Below are 19219 nucleotides of genomic sequence, written 5' to 3'. Positions count from 1 at the left end.
ATAAACCGAGTTTTCAAAGATGCATGAAATGATATGAAAATCTTAAGTGCACACATGCATTCATCTTACATATGTTTTCTATGATTAAAAGGTTTTTCAAAAGTCTTGATCTTACATCCATTAGGTCATTTGATGAATTTCCAAATTAATACTTGAAAATCTTTATACAAACCAATTAGTAACTTAACCATAATTTGTTATCATCAAAACATGATTAGGAGAACCCTTGGGCTAACACTATCATATTTTGTAGTTTTGATTTTATTGTATCAATCAATTTATAATTAAAAGTTGTAATTCAAAACAAGTTAAATTTTATTTTTATCATAAAATAAAAATAATTTATTTTGCCATAAGTGGTTCATTGTATCTCTATAAAAAGAGGTTAAATTTTATAATAAAATATTTAATTATAAAAAGACTTCATTTTAATTAGCTTATGTATTTTAACTAGTGTATAATTAAAAAGATTTTTTTTTTTATAATTTCAATTTTATGAATTAATAATAAAAAGTTTTAATTTGAAGTTGTTCAAGATGGTTCCTTTTTATAATTTCTATTTTATTGTATGAGAAAACTAGTATTTTCTGATAAAAATATTTAATAATATAAATATTAGCTAAAGTGGCTAATTTAGTAGAATAATACTTTTACAAAGAAGGATTTAATAATAAAAAATTATTTTATGAAATGGAGATGATATTTTCCCATAGTGCCATAAGTGATTGGTGCGGTATTTATTATTAAATAAATTCATTCTTTTTTAATTAAATTAAGAAAATCGAAACTTAAAATATATATATATATATATATATATATATATATATATGAAATTAGAAAAATATGTAATGGGTGGAGATTATAATGAGCCAGGGAGTGGCCTAAAGTTTGAATATTCAAGCTTTGGATGGGCCTTTTGGATTGGATCAGAGATCATTTGAGGTCAAGTCAATTCTCTCAAATCCAAGGCCCGAAGCCATGCCCTACGGGCCTCAAGCTTAGGACTCAAGTTCAATGTTCGGGCTTGATATTCGGACTCTGGCTTCAGGCTTAAATATTGTATATATAGAGATTAAAAACATTTAAAAATAAATAAATAAATAAGAGAGATGATGAGAGCTGTCACATGTAGAGATTTTAAAATTTTGATTTGCATGTTAGGCTTGCTGACCTGGTTCAGGGCCTTCAGGCTAGATTCCTCTGTCCATTCTCATGGAGAAAACAGCTGAAATCTCCAAAAGCAAGGCATTTGGAGACGATGAAATGCAGGGCAGCGAGTTGAAAGGTCTCATCAAGACCCTTCCCAGGAAGATGGCCTGGAATGGGTTTTCGTTCTATCAATACCAAGGCTGTTGGATTCCATCACCAGCCGTTCAAGGTATCATCGCCTTTCATCGAAACTTCCTCGCGAAAGCCACAGATTTGCTACTGTGCACTCTCCCAAAATCAGGCACCACATGGTTGAAGGCCCTCGCTTTCTCCATTGTAAACCGTGATCACTATGCTCCAGCACAGACCCCCCTGCTCACTTCCAGCCCTCATGTGCTTGTGCCTTGCTGTGAGTTTGATCTTTTCGAAAATGACCAGAATTCTATTAATCTTGATGGCCTTGAAAGCCCAAGAATTTTTGCAACCCATGCGTCCTATAATTATGATTTTGTAGTTAAGATAGAGTACAAAAGGAGGGCTTAATACCAATCCCTTCTCTAAAGATAACCTTCGTGAAAAATGTTAAATGTTTATACTACTAAATTATTATTAAAAAAGCTAGTCAATTCATTTAAAATATGGTAATTTTTTTTAGAACTTCAACCATAACGATTCCTTTTTACAAAATGTATAATTTTTAAATATATGAAAATAACTTGATTTTAAACAGATGAATGCTCATTTGTACATTTTTTTTCCAAACACACACTTTCCAAACTAATTCATATATAAGAATAAATGAGAAATGGTTTCATAGTGTTTTTAAACATGATTATATATCTTGTAGCACGAGTTTGTGGGGATGATAGGGATGTAATATTAATAATGAATGACCACATGGGATGGATGGTACTGAGGGTTTTACTTGGATAGATGAAGACTTTATTTCAACTAAATTTTCATTATTAACTTATTTGTAGACTTAATCATGAAGCAATTCATAATGAATCAAAGCTTCGCTCAGAGCTACTTGCATAACACTTGATTTATAAAGCAAGATGCAAAACCTTTTTGTGCAAACTGTACTTATTGAAATAAGAAAACAGAATACAAAGACAATGAAAAGTAAAATCCAAGGCGCACACAATGCATGACAACAAATATATATACAAGGATAAGTGAAGACCCTCAAGTAGTTTCACCTCCATGACCAAGCAGTTCGCCCAAAGTAATCATGGAGAATGGTTTTGACAATGGCGGCCACCGTGTTGAGAGTGCTTGACAAACTTGTCGCATGGTTGGTCGAGATTGGGGATTAGCATGCAAGCATGAAAGTGCTAACTTCACTGCAACCGCTACTTCCTCAGCCACTTGATTCATAGGAGGTGAGAGACGTTGGTCTATCTCTTCATTCAACAGTAAATGATAAACAGTTGATGGTGATGAGGATGACGAGGACGCTGATGAAAAGAGCGATGAGATGAGTTCCCCAGGATGCTTTCCAAAAATTGTTTCCAATGTGACCACTCCAAAGCTATAAACATCTGTTTTACTGTCCACCTTGGAGCCATAAGCAAGTTCTGCAATTAAGGAATATTTGATCATGCTTTTGTTTGCTAAATTATTACAAAAGTTTTAATTTTAATTTTTTTTATCTTATGTTGTGTTATTAACTCTACCATGCATCGATTGGAATTACGCATCACCATAAGCTTATAGCCCAACAAAAATAGGTAATATTTAACATTATAGTCCAAACAAATAAGTAATGTAGAAAACAATTAAGAAAATTGTACTGAGAGAAATGTAATATTAAAGAGCTAACTATTAAACATGGAAATTTCCAAAAAAAAAAAATTAGCATGTTCATCCTAATTTCTTAGCAAAAGAACAAAAGGACAACTCGTATGGTTTCACCAAAAATTTGAGGTATTAAAGATTGATTATACCGTTCCATCCCGATGAAATAAATAACACATTAATAAACATGTATGGATGCAGTTTAGAGATAAGCAAGTCACCAAAAAAAATCACCTGGAGCAATATAACCAAAAGTTCCTGCAAATGAAGTCCAATTAGATGAGTCTGACTTCAGAAGCCGAGCTGTGCCGAAGTCGGATACATGAGCTACATATTCTGAATCTAACAGAACATTGTTGCTCGATATGTCTCGGTGAATTAAAGGAGGGGAGCAATCATGGTGCATATAAGATAAAGCTTCAGCCATGCCTTTGACAACATTTAGCCTCAAAACCCAATCAAACTCTGTTGCTTCTTCCTTGTTGCTTAGAATGTTTCTCAAACTTCCCTTTTCCATGAACTCATAAACCAAAAATGAGTTTTCTGAACATGAACAAAAGCCATAAAGCTTGACAATGTTGCGATGTCGTATGTCTGCTAAAGCATGAATCTCACTTTTGAAAGCTTTTAGATCAGCCATCTCTCCATCTTGTGTTGAGTGAAGTTTTTTCACAGCAACAACTCGACCTGTAGGCAACTCGGCCTTGTAAACATTTCCATATCCTCCAGTGCCAATACAATTTTTTGAGTTGAAATCTTCAGTCCCCTCAATGATGTGTTCATATAACATTTCCCCATCATGGCCCCATATTGCGAATAGATCTTGTTGAGTTGCTACTTCTCTAGAATTGATTTTTCTACTCCTTACCCTTCGACGAAGAAAATAAATTCCATAAGAAATAAATGAAAGCAATAGAATGCTCAAAATAAGGAGTATAATCAAAATAAACAATTTGTTCCCCTTCTTTCTGCCAGTGTTGCATGCCTCGAGACCAGTGATGTTACCGCACAAACCTTTGTTATTTCTTAATGCCTCAAATCGAGCATCTCGAAAGGCTTTGACGTTGGGTAGCGGACCTTCCAACTGATTGTAGGATATATCTATGGATGTCAGGCCTCACAAATCATCAAAAGTGGGTGGGATGGTACCCGAGAGGTTGTTATGGGAGAGATTCAATGTTTCCAAGCTTTGTAATTCTCCGAGCTGTTGTGGTATCTCTCCTATCAGCATATTTTGGCAAAGGTCAAGACTCTCAAGAGTGATCACATTCCCAATCTCAGCGGGAATGCTCTCCCCAAACTTATTATTGCTCAAATTTAAGAACAACAATTTCCAAAAGTTTCGGACTTGTTGGAGAATTGGGCCACTTAAATGGTTTGATGCCAAGTTAAGATGTGCGAGATCGGACAAATTTCCTAATTCCAAAGGAATGTTGCCTGAAAGTTTGTTGTTACTTAGCACCAAATTGAACATTGACTTCAACATACCCAATTCTTTTGGTATCTCCCCAACAAGATGATTTGAAGAGAGATCAAGTTGTTCTAGTTTGGTTGCTTCCCCAAGTTGATGTGGTATCATACCAGAAATATTGTTATTGGAGATTTTCAAGCTTGTCAGGCTATTGCACTACCCCCATTTAGGTGAAAGCTCGCCATACAAGTTGTTGTAGCTCAAATCAATATAAATTAAATTTGGGTACATACCGAAATCTTCTGTTATATTTCCGGCGAGTTGGTTTCTTTCTAGCCTAACTCTTAACAAGCTAGTGCAGTTTCTCACGCTCTTTGGGATGGATCCAGTGAGATGGTTTCCTTGAGCTGTAAAATATTCAAGTACTCCACCAAGACATATCTCATGCGGTAGTTGGCCGATCAAATTATTCTCAGATAACTCCAAAGATCTCAAATGTGTAAGGTGTCTCATTTTAGAAGGAATTGAGCCATTGATTTTGTTAAAAGAAAGATATAATTTGGTTAAATTCCTCAAGTTTCCTATGGAAGGCGGGATGGGACCACTGAGATTGTTAGTTGACAAATCAAGATCATTAAGAGATCTCAACAATCCAATTTCTTGAGGGATCGAACCAGAAAGCTCATTTTGATAAAGGTACAAAGTGGTTAAATTCCTCAAGTTTCCTATAGAAGGCGGGATGGGACCACTGAGATTGTTAGTTGACAAATCAAGATCATTAAGAGATCTCAACAATCCAATTTCTTGAGGGATCGAACCAGAAAGCTCATTTTGAAAAAGGTGCAAAGTGGTTAAATTCCTCAAGTTTCCTATGGAAGGTGGGATGGGACCACTGAGATTGTTAGTTGACAACTCAAGATCATTAAGAGATCTCAACAATCCAATTTCTTGAGGGATCGAACCAGAAAGCTCATTTTGATAAAGGTACAAAGTGGTTAAATTCCTCAAGTTTCCTATAGAAGGCGGGATGGGACCACTGAGATTGTTAGTTGACAACTTAAGATCATTAAGAGATCTCAACAATCCAATTTCTTGAGGGATCGAACCAGAAAGCTCATTCTGATAAAGGGACAAAGTGGTTAAATTCCTCAAGTTTCCTATGGAAGGTGGGATGGGACCACTGAGATTGTTAGTTGACAACTCAAGATCATTAAGAGATCTCAACAGTCCAATTTCTTGAGGGATGGAACCAGAAAGTTTGTTAGTATGAAGGTACAAAGTGGTTAAATTCCTCAAGTTTCCTATGGAAGGCGGGATGGGACCACTGAGATTGTTAGTTGACAACTCAAGATCATTAAGAGATCTCAACAATCCAATTTCTTGAGGGATCGAACCAGAAAGCTCATTTTGATAAAGGTACAAAGTGGTTAAATTCCTCAAGTTTCCTATAGAAGGCGGGATGGGACCACTGAGATTGTTAGTTGACAACTCAAGATCATTAAGAGATCTCAACAATCCAATTTCTTGAGGAATCGAACCAGAAAGCTTATTCTCATAAAGGTACAAAGTGGTTAAATTCCTCAAGTTTCCTATGGAAGGCGGGATGGGACCACTGAGATTGTTAGTTGACAAGGAAAGATCATTAAGAGATCTCAACAATCCAATTTCTTGAGGAATCGAACCAAAAAGCTTATTCTCATAAAGGTACAAAGTGGTTAAATTCCTCAAGTTTCCTATGGAAGGCGGGATGGGACCACTGAGATTGTTAGTTGACAACTCAAGATCATTAAGAGATCTCAACAATCCAATTTCTTGAGGGATCGAACCAGAAAGTTTGTTAGTATGAAGGTACAAAGTGGTTAAATTCCTCAAGTTTCCTATGGAAGGCGGGATGGGACCACTGAGATTGTTAATTGACAAAGAAAGATCATTAAGAGATCTCAACAATCCAATTTCTTGAGGGATCGAACCAGAAAGTTTGTTAGTATGAAGGTACAAAGTGGTTAAATTCCTCAAGTTTCCTATGGAAGGCGGGATGGGACCACTGAGATTGTTAATTGACAACTCAAGAACATTAAGAGATCTTAACAATCCAATTTCTTGAGGGATCGAACCAGAAAGCTCATTCTCATAAAGGTACAAAGTGGTTAAATTCCTCAAGTTTCCTATTGAATGAGGGATAGGACCTCTTAGATGGTTGGTAGCCAAAGCAAGAAAACTAAGAGATGTTAGCAATCCAACTTGGTGAGGTATGATGCCATTGAAATTATTGAAACCCAAATCAAGGATGGTGATCAATTTGGAAAGATTACCAATGTGGATAGGAATGGTTCCATAGAAGGAGTTGTTATAAAGATTAAGAGTGAGGAGATTAGGGAGTGAAAAGAAATCGAGATTGTGGAGCGTACCTCTTAGACCACAATTATGAAGGTTTAAACCGGAGACACTTCCTGACTTGTGGCAAGTAACTCCAAGCCAATGATTGCATGGGGAAGCTCCAGACCAAGAAGAAAGGAAAGATTGTGATTGAGTATGAAGGTTGGATTTCCATGTTACAAGAGTGAGTGCTTCTTTTCCGTGCTCAATAATCAAAGGAGAAGTGGTAGGAGTAGAAGTAGATGTAGAAGAGACATGAACTGATGACGACAATGAATAAAAAGGGAAATGACAAATGATATAGAAGCCAAGAATGGTGATGAGTCGGAGGAGGGAGGAATGGGATGAAAGATATTGAAGGGCCATTGTTGGATGGGTGGAAATGAAGGATATTCATTACTTATTTATACACTCAAACTCAAATCTAGATGCATCTAATATTTTTTTTTAACTACATAGTCATTTCCCATAACAAAGTTTTCAAATATGTTAATCAGCATTAGACATAAAGCTAGTTAGTTTTGACACTCTACCTGCAATATTTCCATTAGCATGATTCACTGACCAATACTCTACTTGCATTCTATGAATATGAACATCAATGGGCAAAAAGAATAGGCCACATGGCTTGTAATTAAAACATTGAAGTTTTTAATAGCTTTTTCCTTTTTATTTTCATTTTTCATTAATTTGACATGAATAAATTGGGAAAACTTTTAAAATTGTAGATTAACAATAGACGACCATAAATAAAAGAATTGAGTATGCATGGAATTGTATCTCATCAATTCTTTGTTAACCAAGAATTGGCTTATGTATAAAATAAAATTTTTGTTTCTATTTTTTAAAAATATATATATATAATTTTTAACATTTCTTTTACAAATATGGTTTGTTATTTTATTTTTAAATATTTCTAGATTTTAAAATTTAATAAAATTATTTTTGAAAAACAAAATATAGAAAAAAAAATTCCTATTCATGTACTTGAAAAATAAAAAAAATGGAAATATACACAACATGATTATACTTATATTTTTCATCATCCAAAAGAATGCCTTAACTCAATAAGTTTTTGTTTCCAAATTTTTTTAAGTTGTCTTTAATAATCTTGAATTTTTTTTTATATATATGTTCCAATAATAGTGTAAACTGAATTAATTATCAACTTAAAATAATTTATTTATGTTTTTTATTATTATTCGAAACAATTTCTTGATTGTCAATTAAAATATATCTCAGTTGTGAATTAAAATGTATATATATATATATTAATATATCAATATAAAAAATATCTTTCTAATCAACTACATGCCCCTTCGATGAAGACTTTTGTGGCCTTGAATGGAGTCAAAAAGTGGTTGCATTGCTAATTTCCATCAACAATTGTAATCCACAAATTTGGATTAGATATTATATCAGAATGGTCTTGTCAATGACCTTGTTTGATGCATTGGTCCAACTGTATATGAGTCCCATTTATTAAATTTTAGTAGATATTATATCAGAATGGTCTTGTCAATGGCCTTGTTTGATGCATTGGTCCAACTGTATATGGGTCCCATTTATTAAATTTTAGTAGATATTATATTAGAATGGTCTTGTCAATGACCTTGTTTGATGCATTGGTCCAACTATATATGGGTCTCATTTATTAAATTTTAGTACTAAATATCTTAGACTCAATTTTTTTTCACAAGTGTTTGTTTTTTAATTCATCACCTTTTCCAGATAAATTGTTTTCGAGTGAAAAGTGAATTTTTTTTCTTCTATTTTTGATCAATTAAAAGGGTTGCTTTTTCAAACTTAAAACTTTTTGAAATATATTTAAAGTTTGGAGATCAAATCATAAATAAAATCTTTTACCTATTTAAGTAATTTTGTTGTTTTTAACACTTTTACCATTATAAGAAATTGATATTTTTAAATGTTTAGAAACATCTAATAAAATAATTGTATTTTTCCTTTATTTTGGGTTAGGTTCTTCTAAATTATATCCCATTTTAATTATATAGAATAAAAAAATAATAAATACTTTTTAAGGACAATAATGTTAACTACTAATTTCTAAAATTTCTATTATTGTAACAAATATTGATATTTTCAAATATGTTAATTACTATTTTTCATTGAACTATTATTCTTCAAATATTCTATCATAACTATATATAAAATAAAAATAAATATAGTAATTATATTTAGACAGATAAAGACATTTAAATACTATTTAGAAGACCCAACATTTAAGAACAGTTAAAAACCACTAAAAACCAACATATTATTTGAAGTTATGCATAGCTATTAAGATGTATTCTAATTTTACACTAAATATTATGAAAAAAAGACATGTTCAAAATGTAAATTTTGTATTTTTTTTCCAAATAATATTACATTATTTTAATTTGTTTTTTATTCAACAAAAGAAGAAAACTCGGTCCATGGTTTCCATGCAATGATAATAATTTTTTTCTAGTTGATTTAACAATTAAAGAGTTGGCTTCTGCCCCAAATACACTTAAATATAAGAAATAACAAAAAAAATTCAAGGATGGAATAAATTATCCAATTCAAGAAATATGTCTTCTTATGGCTCATTTATTTTAAATTTAAACTTAGAATCTTTTTTTCATTTTTGTCACGATGACTAATTTTTGCTTTTTGGTAACTTAAACTAGTATGAAAAGAAGATAATTTTTTTTTAATAGCAAACCATTGTCATTATTTCTTTGATGATATAGCTACTAATACATCACTTCTCTATAAAAACCCTTTTAGTGAAACTGCTATTGATAAAAGCTCTACAAATTAAAAAGTACTTGTATTAGACACACTTTCAAACCGTACTCTTATTTTTTATCTACTTGAGTTTCTAATGAGATAGAAAACTTTATTTAATTTATATTTTGAAATTTTATTGAAGGGTAGAAAATTCCTGAAATTATGTGTCTACAAATTAATTTGATGGAAATGTGAAGCTTCTGTCCTTATCATAAGAATAACTTGTTTTTGTGGAATATATAGTTATAAAATAAATTCAAGTATCTTTCTTTTTTCCCATAAGACAAAGTTCATTCAACTTTCTCTTTGCCATGTATAATGGGGTATAGAAATGCATGTAGATAGACCCTTTTACTTGGCAATGTGTTCCATGACTAGCGGCATCTATTTTTAACTTTTATTAAAGGGTAGAAAATTCCTTAAATTATGTGTCTATGAATTAATTGGATGGAATATGGAACTTCCGTCCTTATCATAAGAATGACTTATTTTTGTGGAATATATAGTTATAGAATAAATTCAAGTATCTTTCTCTTTTCCCATAAGACAAAGTTCATTCAACTTTCTCTTTGCCCGTGTATAATGGGATATAGAAATGCATGTAAGTAGGCCCTTTTACTTGGCAATGTGTTCCATGACTAGCGGCATCCATTTTTAACTTTTATTAAAGGGAAGAAAATTCCTTAAATTATGTGTCTATGAATTTAATTGGATGGAATATGGAACTTCCGTCCTTATCATAAGAATGACTTATTTTTGTGGAATATATAGTTATAGAATAAATTCAAGTATCTTTCTTTTTTCCTATAAGACAGCTCATTCAACTATCTCTTTACAGTGTATAATGGGGTATAGAAATGCATGTAAGTGAGCCTTTTTACTTGGAAATGTGTTCCATGGCTAACAGCGTGTATTTTAAATTAATAAAATTATTTTTGAAAAAAAAAATATAGAAAAAGAATTCATATTCATGTACTTGAAAAATAAAAAATGGAAATATACACAATGTGATTATACTTATATTTTTTATCATCCAAAAGAATGCCTTAACTCACTCAATTAAGTTTTTGTTTTCAATTTTATTTTTTTTATGTTGTCTTTTATAATCTTGAATATATATATATATATATATATATATATATATATATATATATATATATATATATATATATATATATATGTTCCAATAATAGTGTAAATTGAATTAATTATCAACTTCAAATAATTTATTTATGTTTTTTATTATTATTCGAAACAATTTTTTGATTGTCAATTAAAATATATCTTAGTTATGAATTAAAATATATATATATATATATACACATTTGTTTATCAATATAAAAAATATCTTTCTAATCAACTACATGCCCTTTTGATAAAGACTTTTGTGGCCTTGAATGGAGTCCAAAAGTGGCTTCATTGCTAATTCCTATCGACAGTAATGATTCAAAAATTTGGATTAGATATTATAACATAATGGCCTTGTCAATGACCTTGTTTGATGCAAAGGTCCAACTATATATGGGCCCCATTTATTAAATTATAGTACTAAATATCTTAGACTCAATTTTTTTTCACAAGTGTTTGTTTTTTAATTCATCACCTTTTCTAGACAAATTGTTTGAGTGAAAAGTGAATTTTTTTTTCTTCTCTTTTTGATCAATTAAAAGGGTTACTTTTTCAAACTTAAAACTTTTTGAAATATATTTGAAAGCTTGGAGGTCAAATCATAAATAAAATCTTTTACCTATTTAAGTAATTTTGTTTGTTTTTAACACTTTTACCATTATAAGAAATTGATATTTTTAAATGTCTAGAAACATCTAATAAAAGAATTGTATTTTTCCTTTAATCTAAGTTAGGTTTTCTCAAATTATATCCCATTTTAATTATATAGAATAAAAAAAATACAAAATACTTTTTAAGGACTATAATGTTAACTAATAATTTCTAAAATTTCTATTATTATAACAAATATTGATATTTTCAAATATGTTAATTACTATTTTTCATTGAACTATTATTCTTCAAATATTCTATCATAACTATATATAAAATAAAAACAAAAATAGTAATTATATTTGGACAAACAAAGACATTTAATTACTATTTTGGAGACCCAACATTAAAAAACGGTTAAAAACTACTAAAAACAAACATATTATTTGAAGTTACGCATGGCTATTAAGATGTATTCAAATTTTAGATCAAAAACAAATATCACCTAAGAGCAATACCTATGACCTTCTACACTAAATATTATGAAAAAAGACATCTTCAAAATGTAAATTTGTTATTTCTTTTTTTTTTTTTCAAATAATATTACATTATTTTAATTTGTTTTTAATTCAACAAAAGAAGAAAACTCGGTCCATGGTTTCCATGTAATGGTAATAAATTTTCTCTAGTTGATTTAACAATTAAAGAGTTGGATTTTGCCCCCAAATACACAAAAATAGAAGAAATAAAAATAGTAAAAATTCAATGATGAAATAAACCATCCAATTCAAGAAATATACGTTTTCTTATGGCTCATTAATTTTAAATTTAAACTTATAATTTTTTTTTCCATTTTTGTCACGGTGATTAATTTTTTTTTTTTTGGGTAACTTAAACTAGTATGAAAAGAAGATAATTTTTTTTAATAGCAAACTATTGTCATTATTTCTTTGATGATGAAGCTACTAACACATCACTTCTCCATAAAAGCCCTTTTAGTGAAATCGTTATTGATAAAAGCTCTATAAATTAAAAAGTACTTGTATTAGACACTTTCAAACCGTATTCTTATTTTTTATCCACTTGAGTTTCTAATGAGATAGAAAATTTTATTTAACTCATATTTTGAAGTTTTATTAAAGGGTAGAAAATTCTTGAAATTATGTGTCTACAAATTAATTGGATGGAAATATGGAACTTTCGTCCTTATCATAAGAATGACTTGTTTTTGTGAAATATACGGTGTTATAAAATAAATTCAAGTATCTTTCTCTTTTCCTATAGGACAAAGTTCACTCAACTGTCTCTTTGTCGTGTATAATAGGGTATAGAAATGCATGTAAGTGGACCCTTTTACTTGAAAATGTATTTCATGACCAGTGACATGTATTTTTAAGTTTTATTAAAGGGTAGAAAATTCCTCAAATTATGTGTCTATGAATTAATTGGATTGAAAATGGAACTTCCGTCCTTATCATAAAAATGACTTATTTTTGTGGAATATATAGTTATAAAATAAATTGAAGTATTTTTCTCTTTTCCTAGAAGACAAAGCTCATTCAACTATCTCTTTGTCGTGTATAATGGGGTATAGAAATGCATGTAAGTGGGCCATTTTAGTAGTGAAAAGTTTTTCATGGACTTGCAACTTCTGACTTTTGGTTTTATGCTGTAATAATCTCGACTTATAATGATTCAAAGTTTATCATGATATGGAATGGAAGACTATATTTAGTTCCTGTAAAATTTAAGAGAAAATGCGAGGAAAAGAAAATAAACAGTAAAAGTAAAGTGAAAAAGAAGTGATAAAAAATAAAAATAGATTTAAAATTAATAAATTATTATTTTTATACTATTTCAAACTTATTTTATTTATTGTATCTCCAGTATATAAAGATTAAATAATTTTAAAATGTATAAATTTTTAAATAATTTTATTTAAAAACATTTGATTTCTTATTTTTCATAATAAAACTAAACATAGGAAAATCATTTTGTTTTTAGTATTTTTTTTCTTTCCTCATGGAAACCAAAAATAGCATAAGTCTTTACGTTCTTTAAAAGTCACCATCATAAAATTAATCAAATTCTAAACACAAAGGTACAAATATCTTTTCAATTATTTGAAATATAAACTCAACCCCTCCTATTTTATTTCAGTTAACTCAAAATGACTTTTTAATATATATAGATTCATTTCTAAGAGTTAAAAGATAATTTTTTCTTACTTTCTTATCCTTCATCCACCACGATTAAATATAAAATATTGTTAAAAAACATATCTTCATCTATCGCTTAATATTTAAAATTAAAGCCTTTTTTTTCCTAAACACAATAGTACAAGAATCATTTTAAGCCTATGGAGTGCTTTTATGTTATCTTATGGTTAGTTATTTCCCTTTTATGTGGCTTTGCATGTATATTGAGAATCAAGTAAACTTTTATCTTGATTCTTCCATTATTAAAGTTGTTTTTGTTGAGTCCTTCAAAATATTAAAAAAATTTAAACCTTTCTCTTGTTAATTGTATAAATCACTCGCTAATTTTAAACAAGATTTTGAGTTCATTTCAACTTTCAAATATTACTCCATTTTAATTTTGATTGCTGCTAATAATTTAAATGAGACTTAATCACTTATAAAAACTCTAAATACCCAAAATCCTATTGTTTCCAACTTTATCCTTTAATCTATATATGTTTAGCTTGTATTAATGAAAGATAATTTTCTCATGTTTGATATGTCATAGAAAATATAAATATATATATAATTCAAATTAGTTAAAGATTATATATTTTTAAAAAAACTAATCCTTATATAGAAGATAAACAATAAATAAAATGAGTTTGAAAATATATAAATAAGATTTATTAACTTTAAATCTATTTTTTTTTTTTTTTCATTTCTCTTTTTTATTTCCTTTCTTTTGTTTTTCCTCTCAGAATTTCTAACAACCAAACATTGGATTCATGTCAATTCATGAAGCATGGGAAGAAGTCCGATTGCATTAACTTGACAAGTCCTCGTGCATGGCTCCCACTATGAGAAAAACCACCAATAAGATGGTAACAAGATTCCAAATCCTCATCAATCACCATCAATTATTACTTTGATTAGGTTACGAAAAGAGCTAAATGCATTGAAAAGTCTTGTTCATGACTCAAAGTCTAACTAAAATTCCTTTTTGATTATTCAAGTACATGCATATGAAAACAAACTATAATAACCTCTTATAAGTCTTCCTGGACATGTAAGACCAACATTAGTTTGATTAGACTATGAGATGAGCCAAACTCATCTAATAGTTATGACTAGCATGATTGCAAAGTCTTAAAAAATAATATAATAAAATCTATGTACATTTTTTTAATATAATCAATCAATGATAAAAAATTAGGAAAAATTATATTAAAGTATAACATGTAATTTATGAGCTTTCTTGTGAATTTGTTTAATAATTTAAAACAATTTTCTCGATTTTAGAATAAAAAATGAATTTCCAACATTAAAAACGCATCTAATAAATTTTATGGTAAAACAACATTTTCAAATAGGATCAATATTTAGAATAAATTTCTCATGTGTTGACTTGTTTTTTTTATGAGGTGTTACGAGAACTAGGGAAACGTGAATAATAATTAAGGAAAATGAATTTCAAATTTGTTTACAATGTCTTGCTTTAAAGCACATGAAAGAAGGTCATTTCTTTACAATTGAGTTTCCAAACACAACTTCATTCCTGAAAAGATTAAAGAATTATGTTAAGAAACATACCAAACATGTCCTAAGAATCTCAACAATTTTGTTCCATAACTTACTATCAATTAGTTATTTCAGGTCAAATGAATTTGTAAAGTATCTTAATAATAATTCTTATTTCCAATATTTTGTTCAAATAAATAAAAGATACGTATGAAGAATGGCTAATTGTTATTCGTTTTATGACCGTACATGAATAAATTGAGAATATATAATAGATAGCGATGAGGTGAAATGAGAACCATTCAATTCATTTAGGGCAAGAAAAGAAATGAATAATTTGTTGCGGTTATGAGCTTAGAAGCCTTTGTCAACCTGAATTAAAGACTTATCATAGGGGGTTGCCTCTGCATTCATGACTTGAAGGAGTAGCTTCTTCGTGTCCCATGTCCCTTAAATGGTGATATCTATTTTGTAATTGTCTTTTTATTTTTGTTTACATATGACGTGATTAAAAATCAAGTCTTAATATATCTCACTCTACAACTTGTTATACAAAAGTAACATCATATTTTGCTACATCTACCACACTTCACAATTAATGATGAGAAGTGTATTTAGATAAAACTATAAACATTAGAAAATGACCATAGATACTAAAAATGAAAATACTGATATAAATTTTAACAATTAAAAATTCATAATCAATGTTTACAATATTAATTAGAGCTCGATTGACAAACTATTACACCTTGTTGGTTAGTAGCACAAATAAGAGGTATTTATTGTTTTTCAATATTAAAAAAAAATGAAACGAAATACATGTTTGGTAATATGTTTGAAAAAAATATTTCCTTCAAATGGTTCACTTTTAAATATCATTCTATGTTAAAAAAAAAAATGTAAACATGCTAATAATCAAAGGATCCCACAAATTCATTTTTCAGAAAAATGAAAACATTTGTTAAAAGTGCATGTAATGTTTAATGAATCAGAACTTAACTATTGAAATGAAAGTAAAAGATATATTTAATATATTACAAAAATATGATATATGCCAAAGTATTCCCATCATCAATCAATCACTACATCGCATTCAATGGGGTAGAAAAGTCAATGCATAGATAAATTCTTATGAATAATTATTATTAAGAAATCTATATCAAGGATTCACATCATCATTCAATCACTTTACCGTATTGAATGGGGGTAGAAAAGTCATGCATAAATAAATTCTTATGAATAATTATTATCAAGGAATCTATATCAAGTATTTACATCATCAGTCAATCACTTTACCGCATTCAATAAGGGTAGAATAGTCATGCATGAATAAATTCTTATGAATAATTATTATCAAAGAATTTATATCAAGTATTCACATCATTAATCAATCACTTTACCATATTCAATGGGGGTAGAAAAGTTATGCATAAATAAATTCTTATGAATAATTATTACCAAGGAGTCTATATCAGGTATTCACATTATCAGTCAAACACTTTACGGTGTTCAATGGGGGTAGAAAAGTCATGCATGAATAAATTCTTATGAATAATTATTATCAAGGAATCTATATCAAGTATTCACTCAATCGCCTTACCGTATTGAATGAGGGTGGAAAAGTCATGCATAAATAAATTCTTATGAATATTTATTATCAAGGAATCTATATCAAGTATTCACATCATCAATCAATCACTTTACCGCATTAAATGGGGGTAGAAAAGTCATATATAAATAAATTCTTATGAATAATTATTATCAAGAAACCTATATCAAGTATTCACTCAAGCACCTTACCGTATTGAATGAGGGTGGAAAAGTCATGCATAAATAAATTCTTATGAATATTTATTATCAAGGAATCTATATCAAGTATTCACATCATCAATCAATCACTTTACCGCATTAAATGGGGGTAGAAAAGTCATATATAAATAAATTCTTATGAATAATTATTATCAATGAATCTATATCAAGTATTCACATCATCGTCAATCACTTTACCGTATTGAATGGGAGTAGAAAAGTCATGCATAAATAAATTCTTATGAATATTTATTATCAAGGAATCTATATCAAGTATTAACATCATCAATCAATCCCTTTATCGCATTCAATGGGGATAGAAAAGTCATGCATAAATAAATTCTTATGAATAATTATTATCAAGGAATCTATATCAAGTATTCACTCAATCACCTTACCGTATTGAATGAGGGTGGAAAAGTCATGCATAAATAAATTCTTATGAATATTTATTATCAAGGAATCTATATCAAGTTTTCACATCATCAATCAATCACTTTACCGCATTAAATGGGGGTAGAAAAGTCATATATAAATAAATTCTTATGAATAATTATAATCAAGGAATCTATATCAAGTATTCACATCATCAGTCAACCACTTTACGGTATTCAATGGGGGTAAAAAAGTCATGCATGAATAAATTCTTATGAATAATTATTATCAAGGAATCTATATCAAGTATTCACATCTTGAGTCATTCACAAGATAATCCACACATTTAAAAAAAAAAAAAAAAAAAAACAATATCTACTTATTGAGAATTGTAAATATAGCTTCATTATGGTTTTTTTTTTTTTCCTTACAATTTTACTTTTGAAAGATGTTTGGATGTAAGATGAAGATAAAATAAAAAATAAAAAAATAAAAATATTGATAGAGGGTATTTTTGTTTTAAAAAAATCATATTTCATATTTTTGATATGGATGTTATAAAAAAAATTAGTTTCAAAATTAATCTATCTTAAAGACATAATGGCTCAAAAACAATATATCTATGCATCTTTGATCAATAATGTCTAATCATATTTAAATTAAGAATTAGCAATTTTATTCCATCCATCCTAACATATGACTCTACGTACTTTTATGTAATCTACACTCCTCTTAAAGATTCAAAGTTGTTCCATAATCAGTTTAGGATTAAAAAGGCAAGTATGGTGGACTTATGGAAATTAGAAATAAATAATTAATTTGAAAAATATATATAAAAATTAAAAACTTAAAGAGGAAAATCTTTTTAAATACTTAAATTAATTTAGAAAAAAATTTATATTTAGAATTTAAAAAAGAAAATCTTTCCAAATCTTTTTTAATTTAAAAAGTAAAATCTTTTCAAAGGAAATCTTTGTGAATTTAAATAAAAAAACACCTTCCCAAATCTTTCTAAGATTTTCGAAGTTTCCTAAATTGTTTTTAGTAAAATATGATTTTAAAATTAATTCCAAGCCTACTAGATTTTCCCTAATATAAGGCACTCAAAGCTTAACACAAAACTCTCAAAACAATTCGTGAATTATTCTTAGATTTGTAAAAGATTTCCACATCCCCTCCGGACGTTGAGTTATCCGCTGGGAATATGTGTGATATGGCATAATAGATTTGAAAATCAGTATAGGTTAAAGTCTTAGTGATGGCTTTTGTGAGATAATTCTGTGTTTTTTTCCACATCCATACTTTGGGTGGTTTTCCACGTATATCATGTGTCCTTGTGTGGGATTGATTTTCCATTTTAATTGATAAATTTCTCAAGATAAGTATAAAAATAAAAATTAGGTTAAATTAAAGAGCACTACCTATTTGCCCCTCTCTAGATAGTTCCATAACAAGATGTAAACCTTTTATGATTTCTTTTGTTTATCCTAGGATCTTATACTTACTCTTAATCAACATCTAAATTTTGTCATTTATTTTTCAATAATCCAAATTTAAAATTTGATATATGTTGATATTGTAACTTGGCTTTATTATGAATTCCTTGAAATAAAAATAGATATTTCTTTCAATTAGTTTATATTTTCATTTCTTTAGTGGGCATTGTATTCGTAAAATGAAACGAGCACAATTGAGTCATATTATACCATGAACAAAAATTTGTTTACATTAATATATCGTCTCATTATTTATGATCATCGTCTATATTATCATGGAGAGAAGAGAAACCCAATAAGCTTTTCATGTGGAAAAGATATAGAACAGGAGCGATGAGTTTGAAGTTTGAACAACCGCTCTCAAATCTTCATACAAATGTATCGTAATCCCTTGGACAAGTTCATCTCTATGGCATTTCATTAAGGTTATGTTTAGTCTGGAAAAATTTTAAAAAAAAATGTGAGAAAAAAAATAGAGAGAAAAAGTGAAAAGAAAAAAAAATGAAAGAAAATAAAAAATATACATATTTAAAGTATATAAATTATTTTTATATATTACTTTAAACTCATCGCATTTATTTTAACTGTTCAATGTAAAAATTAAA

The 19219-nt window shown here is 28.9% G+C and overlaps 2 protein-coding genes across 2 annotated transcripts; one reads left to right on the top strand and one right to left on the bottom strand.

The window, feature by feature from the left end:
- Positions 1-1212: 1212 nt before the first annotated feature.
- LOC117928227 (cytosolic sulfotransferase 8-like) lies at positions 1213-1692 on the top strand. The gene has a single exon (XM_034848143.1). It carries the CDS (start codon positions 1213-1215, stop codon positions 1690-1692), a length of 480 nt encoding a protein of 159 aa, XP_034704034.1.
- A 525-nt stretch (positions 1693-2217) lies between these two features.
- On the bottom strand, positions 2218-6817 carry LOC117927897 (MDIS1-interacting receptor like kinase 2-like). The gene is made up of 3 exons (XM_034847621.1): positions 6769-6817; positions 3184-3818; positions 2218-2729 (listed from the first exon to the last, which is right to left on the bottom strand). The coding sequence occupies exons 2-3, from the start codon at positions 3737-3739 to the stop codon at positions 2338-2340; spliced, it is 948 nt and encodes a 315-aa protein (XP_034703512.1). The 5' UTR covers positions 3740-3818; positions 6769-6817; the 3' UTR covers positions 2218-2337.
- Positions 6818-19219: the final 12402 nt, after the last annotated feature.

This window comes from Vitis riparia, chromosome 13 (assembly GCF_004353265.1).
Source record: "Vitis riparia cultivar Riparia Gloire de Montpellier isolate 1030 chromosome 13, EGFV_Vit.rip_1.0, whole genome shotgun sequence".
In the NCBI taxonomy this organism is placed as follows: Eukaryota; Viridiplantae; Streptophyta; class Magnoliopsida; order Vitales; family Vitaceae; genus Vitis; species Vitis riparia.
This window is presented reverse-complemented; position numbering and strand designations above follow the sequence as displayed.

Coding starts and splice junctions, on each gene's coding strand:
- LOC117928227 (XM_034848143.1), top strand. CDS start 1,213: ATGGAGAAAACAGCTGAAATCTCCAAAAGCAAGGCATTTGGAGACGAT.
- LOC117927897 (XM_034847621.1), bottom strand. CDS start 3,739: ATGTTATATGAACACATCATTGAGGGGACTGAAGATTTCAACTCAAAA. Junction 2,730..3,183: donor TTTTGGTTATATTGCTCCAG/GTGATTTTTTTT, acceptor CCTTAATTGCAG/AACTTGCTTATGGCTCCAAG.